This window comes from Notolepis coatsorum (genome assembly GCF_963971535.1).
Source record: "Notolepis coatsorum genome assembly, chromosome: 19".
Classification (NCBI taxonomy): Eukaryota; Metazoa; Chordata; class Actinopteri; order Aulopiformes; family Paralepididae; genus Notolepis; species Notolepis coatsorum.
This window is the reverse complement of record NC_140183.1, coordinates 46408006-46414512: the sequence shown is the minus strand read 5'-3', so window position 1 is coordinate 46414512 and position 6507 is coordinate 46408006. Positions and strand designations below refer to the sequence as shown.

General features: G+C 41.2%; 1 protein-coding gene across 1 annotated transcript in view; it reads left to right on the top strand.

Moving 5' to 3' along the window:
• The first annotated feature begins 204 nt into the window (after nt 1-204).
• dhx16 (DEAH (Asp-Glu-Ala-His) box polypeptide 16) overlaps nt 205-6507 on the top strand; it is a 78943-nt gene continuing 72640 nt past the window's right edge. The window contains exons 1-5 of the mRNA XM_084336079.1: nt 205-350; nt 1180-1392; nt 2437-2672; nt 4119-4299; nt 5269-5325. Of these exons, the coding sequence (XP_084192205.1) occupies nt 1195-1392; nt 2437-2672; nt 4119-4299; nt 5269-5325 (672 nt within the window). The 5' untranslated portion in view covers nt 205-350; nt 1180-1194. The remainder of the gene's footprint in view (nt 351-1179; nt 1393-2436; nt 2673-4118; nt 4300-5268; nt 5326-6507) is intronic.

The following is a 6507-nucleotide window of genomic DNA, read 5'->3' as shown; positions in this document are numbered from 1 at the left end:
TTTTACACTTGATTGAATCTCATACAGCTCCACTTGTTGAGTGGAGTTCATTCCTACGCAGCTGCGTACGAGAAAGTCGCTCAGTGAGGAGTAGTTTTACCCCTGACCACAGGGGGCAGTGACCAACGTCCCTGCTCACAGTGCATTGTTTATAGTTGTTCGTAATTCCGTTTCCGAGTAACAACGTCGGTACAGTAACGTTATTTGCAAAGATAAGTTAGCTTAGCTGTGACATGTTTTATTATATATGTTGTAACTGTTTGGTGTTTAAAATCTCACACAGTAACGGGGGAATGTTACTGTGAAGTGTTCAAATAAAACGTTGAGCTACTTTCTTGGCGCAGAACAAGGTAAAGTGACGTTAAGTTTATCTTGAGCTGACAAGTTAACGTTAGCTAGCTAACGTTAGACGCTTAGTGTGAACCGCATCACAATCATGTTGCGTTGATTCAACGGTTAACGTTAGCCAACGTCTACCATCGGTTGTTCATTTTACGTTACACCGTTAGGAGAACACTCAAATCTAACTCTAATATATAATTTCTATGGCCTACGGAAGTTCAATCAATATCTGTGAACACGAGCTACTCAATCACAAAGCCAGAAACCAGACAAGTATTAAAAAAAGCGTGTGATGTCATCAGGTATAAAGTCTGAAGCTGCTCCAACCATTGCTGATTTTGTGGACCCACAGAATGTTTTTTTTTTAAGAATAAATGAGCTTTATTCTAGTAGTGGTCTCGGTTCAGAAACCGTATGTATATTAGCAGAACATTCCCCTGTGTGCTCTGTGTCCCAATTAATTCTATATGGAGCAGCTCCAGACTTTTATTCCTGATGACATCACAAGTTAGAATTTTAGTGCTCTGGTTTTTGGATTTAGGTGAGAGTTGTTGATGTCTTCTCTTTAGACTGTCTTAGACCAGAGCAATAACATGTATGAATTCTGAAAATGGGTGTAGTTCCCCTTTTTAAATAGCTTGAAACCCAGACCTTCACCTTGTTGGCTTGCTGATTATAAGTTAGTATGTTATCTATAACAACAAACTTTCATGTTAGATTAACCTTTATTCGTAAGAAGAGGAAACTTAGTGAGTGGTTCATACATTTTTTATGTTATAACATTACTGGCAAGATAACACAAATCACCCACATTATTGCCCTGTGTCTTCTCACTAGATCTATAAAGGAATCATGGCCAATCTAGAGCAGTGGGTGAACGACAGTCTCCATGACATCCTTGGTTTGAGTGACAGATACGTGGCCCAATTCATGATTGGCACGGCACGGAAATCTTCATGCCCTGAAGACTTTGTGGCCCGCCTCCAGAAGACTGGCACCATTGACATTGACCAGAGAGTGACATCATTTGCCCAAGAACTCTATGAAAAGGTAAACATTTAGTAAATGCTGTGCACTGCAGTCAATATTGGGCTCGCAGGGTGATCTAGCAGTTGGAGAGACCATCGTGTAACCGTAAGGTCACAGGTTAGCCCCTTTCGTGACTTTCGGTTTGCAAGCCTGGGGCTTTTGTGACCGCAGTCACTTATTTATACGGCGCGATCATCCAGGAAAACAACAACCAAGCGTGATCGCGGGGCTCGGAGTGTGTCAAAAATATATCAGATCTGAATTTCAAAGATACCCAGCGTACAATATGGGTTTAACACAGCTTCACGATGGGTTCTGGAAGCTCGGAGTTGCTCATAAACATTTTAAATCATTTTTATAAAACGAGTGTACTCACAGAGCGAACCTTGGCAAAATGGCTGGTGCGTCCGGCAATCACTGCGCTCCCTATCGGTCCCTGTTGGTCATTACAACAATACACAGGAGACGCGCTCAGCAGATTCTACCCTGTAATGGCCTATAGGTAATGACCAACAGGGACCGATATGGAGCGCAGTGATTGCCGGACGCACCAGCCATTTTGCCAAGGTTCGCTCTGTGAGTACACTCGTTTTATAAAAATGATTTAAAATGTTTATGAGCAACTCCGAGCTTCCAGAACCCATCGTGAAGCTGTGTTAAACCCATATTGTACGCTGGGTATCTTTGAAATTCAGATCTGATATATTTTTGACACACTCCGAGCCCCGCGATCACGCTTGGTTGTTGTTTTCCTGGATGATCGCGCCGTATAAATAAGTGACTGCGGTCACAAAAGCCCCATGCTTGCAAACCGAAAGTCACGAAAGGGGCTAGTCACAGGTTTGATCCCTGCGGCAGCCGATGTGTCTATCCTTGACCTGAGAATCCCTTACTGGGATGAGATTGAGGTGCTGCAATTGGCTGACCCTGTGCTTCGGCCATCTCTCATGAAATGTATATGCATGTGTTTCTCAGAGGGATATGTGAAGAAAGAAATTCCAGAATTATACCATGTCATACAGCAATGAAATACTTTATTGTGTCTTTACTGTTGTCCTGTCATAGATTCCTCGCAAGCAAGTCATTGAGAAGCCGGCCCGAGCGGTGGAGCGGGAAGCCATAGAGATGGACAAGAAGAATCGGACCTACACCTTGCTGGAGGACAGCGACAGTGACAGCGGCGCAGTGAGAGAGGAGAGTGGGAAGAAGAAAAGCAAAGACAGGGACCGAGGAAATATGAGGAGGCACATCAGAAAGAAGAAGGAGAGTGAGTCGTCAAGTGAAGAGGAACCACCGAAGAGGTAACCATGATGCTCTGTTCCTGCTGTGTTCCTGCTTTCTTAACCTTAACCTTATGTTTGTAGCGCGTGGCGTTTGTATTCTAGGGCTGGGCGACTAATCGAGTTTCAATTATGATTTTGACTTCCCATGATCATGAAAACAAGATAATTGAGATAAAACTATTATTGTGCCGCAATGCTGAGTTGCTCTCATTTTGTCTTTTGTTGTAAATGCAGCGCACCCTTCCTTAATCGAGCAGCCCTATTGTATTCCCACTTCCTTTGTGCGCATGATGCTGATGCAGCATCTAGAAGGGGATCAGTTAGCCTTTGAGGTCTGTCCATTTTGAATGAAAAGAAAATATCTACATGTATCTTTAACCCATTCAGTGCCAACCACGAGTATAGTCAGGTTAACTCGCCATTGCTTGAGTGCCAATCACGAGTATAGTCAGGTTTTAATCGTTATTTCTTTTATTAGCGATATCCATTCATTTTTCATCCATCCAGCCTGACGTTATCATTGGGAATGGGTCTGAGCTCGCAAAGGGCGAATACCGCCGCCTATCGTCTCCCGGATGGTATTGCACATCATTGGATTGGATTGGATTGGCTGGGACTGCATAAAAAAAAGAAGTCCGGTCCAGGTTTGACTTCTCGGTCATGCAGCTGGATACTATTGCATTGACTGGGGGGACTGGGAGCATCGTGGATTATGTGTTTTGGACTATAACGTTGGATCAATGGACGCAATCGATATTTGGAATGGCGATCAGGAATTGGATTGATATTTTTGCATGACATCAGATGTGAGGTAAGGCCTTTATGTTACGAATCTTGGGGTAATCAGATGTTCCTTTCTCCGCCATCGGAGCGCGTGTGTGTACCTATGTGAGGTTCGCGCCGACCAAAGTACGGAGAAGCGATTTTTCAGACCCCGCTTCTCTTCGTGCATGAGGAGGACACATTATACTATCGATAATCTAGCGTTTATTTGAAAACTATTCATAAATCAGCCGAAAAATTACAACATGTTTTGTGTATTCCACTAAAGGGCTATTATCGTGTCTTTCTCTGGAATTACTAGAAATCTCAAACTATACTCATATTCAAAACGGTATAAAAGGGAAATGTACAGATGAAAAAACAATCCGTTTTGTACATGTTGACTGCAAGCAAGTCATTGATAAGCGACGGGTGTATTAGACCCATAGCCATAATTTAAGATATAGTTTAAGCGTTCGCAAATATCCCCGTCCTCCCATTGAATAAAGCGCTGGCCTACAAGCCCTAATTTGGTCATATCTGGCCGGCTCTGAATGTGTTAATAGGAGAATGGAGCTAGCTAAGCATATGGATGCTTTAAATATTTTTTTTTTATTAACAAATGGTTATTTAAAAATTTACATTAGATTTGTAATGGAAATGGCCATTCTATTCAAATTCTTTCCCCTTTCCATTGAGCAGCAGTACAGGCCACAGTGACCAGAGGTCCACTAAGAAAGAAGAGGAGGAGGAGGAGGAGGAGTGGGAGAAGGAGGAGCGAGAGCGACTGCAGGATATAGAGGAGAGGGATGCCTTTGCAGAACGAGTGAAACTGAAAGACAAAGATAAGACCCGCAACATATCGGAGAGAACTGACAAAAAGGTGAGGACAGCTCACTGTGTGTTCACAGTCCCACTCCCTCACTGTGTTCACAGTCCCACTCCCTCACTCTGTTGCTATGTCAGACTGTCCTTCAACACAAGCAACTTACCTACTTTGCCCACGATAATAACATTGCCCTCCAGACGATCTAGATAGCATAACGGTACGTTCAGATATACAGCAAAGAGAAATATTGTATTACTTTTATTCATCAAATTGACAGTTTATAACTAGCAAAACTGGCGTGAAGACATGCTTGTGCGTATGGTCTCAACAGTAGCACTGTTCACATTTACAAAAAAATGGGCACCACTTCTAAATGTGACCTGTTCAATATCTATACAGTAGGCAGTTCATATTTCATATTCATTGTTAAAGATATACCTATATGCTCCATCACGCCAGGCGAATCTCTCATTCAAATTGAAACATTTTCAGAGCGAAGCTGTCTTTCCATGGACTTTGTATGCATTCGGGCCCCCTCTAAATTTAGTTTTGTGTTGTATTTAACTGTACTGTAAGTCAGTATATAATAAAAGTTTTAACCCCCCCCCCTCCACCATTCATTAATTTGTCATCTTTTATTACTCTTACACTGCATCAAATGCGGCTGTCCATTGCTTTGTCAGTGTGGTCTTGGAACTTTGATGTTGTGGCAAGTTTCTAAGCACAGATTGCTGGATTGGTTGTAGGGATCCACTACATGCATGTTGGGATGTGTCTAATTCTGTTGCAATAACTTTTGTCCAGTGACCTCAAAATGATGGTCTATATACTATTAGTAAAGCAAGTATCGGACGATACTGAAAGGTCAGGACTCAGAATCTGTATTCGCAGTGAAAAACTGGTATCAGGCCATCCCTAATTGATGGGTCAATCATTAATTCACAAAAGGTTGAATAAAAAGGTTTTATTTATGAAAATCTGCTCATGCTGTAGTTGTATATGATTGTTGTTTCTGTTCTCCAGGCTTACGAAGAGGCTCAGAAGAGACTGAAGTTGGATGAGGAGGACCGCAAGAAAATGGTGAGTATTATATAGTATTTATAGCAGGGCTCAAGCTTAAAGACTTCCCGTCATCCCGGGGGGCCCATTCATATTCCTGTCAGCGCCGGTCTTGAGTGTCAGAGTGATACACAATGGCGTCCATCGAGAAAATGCACAGTAGCACCAGACCCTGCTAGTATTGATGTTGACGTGAAATATTACTGTTGTTGCTTGCTAGCTATCAAGTCAGCTTGGACTTGGAGCTGACAATAACATTAACAAAGTATCCCTTCCAGCTTCCACAGATAACTTACTCTAATAATAACTCTCCCAAGTTGTGGCATTGATAAGACGGCTACGTTAATAGTGATTTTTCAGTTTCCAGAGATTTTCCAGTGATTCTAACAGCTCAGTGATTGATGACATACTTCCTCACTTAGCAGCTAGTTGTATTTCTATTGTAAATCCTATTTAAGAAGATTTGACCAATATATGATTAAAGAAAACAATAAATAACAGCATTGAATAAAACAATGTTTTATTATTTTATAGTAAAATTATTCTTTATAAAACAAGATTTGGTCTTCAAAAATGAGTTGAAAAAGAGTCAGGGTTGTCTTATATTCGGACCAATACGGTATGTGTTTCTAGCTCTAACATAAAATAATCTGTGGGGCGTTTCCTTAACATACTAAATATAGTCATTAGTCATGAATAGGATAAGCCAGATAAGACATAAATACTGTACAATATCTGCACTTGTTAATCACATGCCTGTTACTACTGTACTACATTGGTCTGTTCTGATTGCACATTGGAAAGGTTTTCTTACTGCATTAGTCATAGGCCTTGATATCATAATATACTTTGACTTATCATTACTGTCATAAATGTTGATGTTCTTATTTAATCTGAACAATGATAATGTAGAAAAACAAATATTTAAAATTCAGGATGGCTCTGGGAGGATGGTGAAAGGGTAGTGAACAGACCTGGTCTATAGTCTTGTTTGTCATTATTCTCGCAGGTAAAAAATAAAAATAAAAAGCCCCATTGACCATATTCACATAGTGGCCATTTTGCTCTCATGTCATGCTCAGGTTAGAATTATTTGTGGGAACAGGGTGGAAAGGAATCCCAATATGAGCATGACATAAGTGTGAATATGGTCAATAAGGGCTAAAGAAATTTGTAGTCGACTACTGATCAGTGACAAATCAA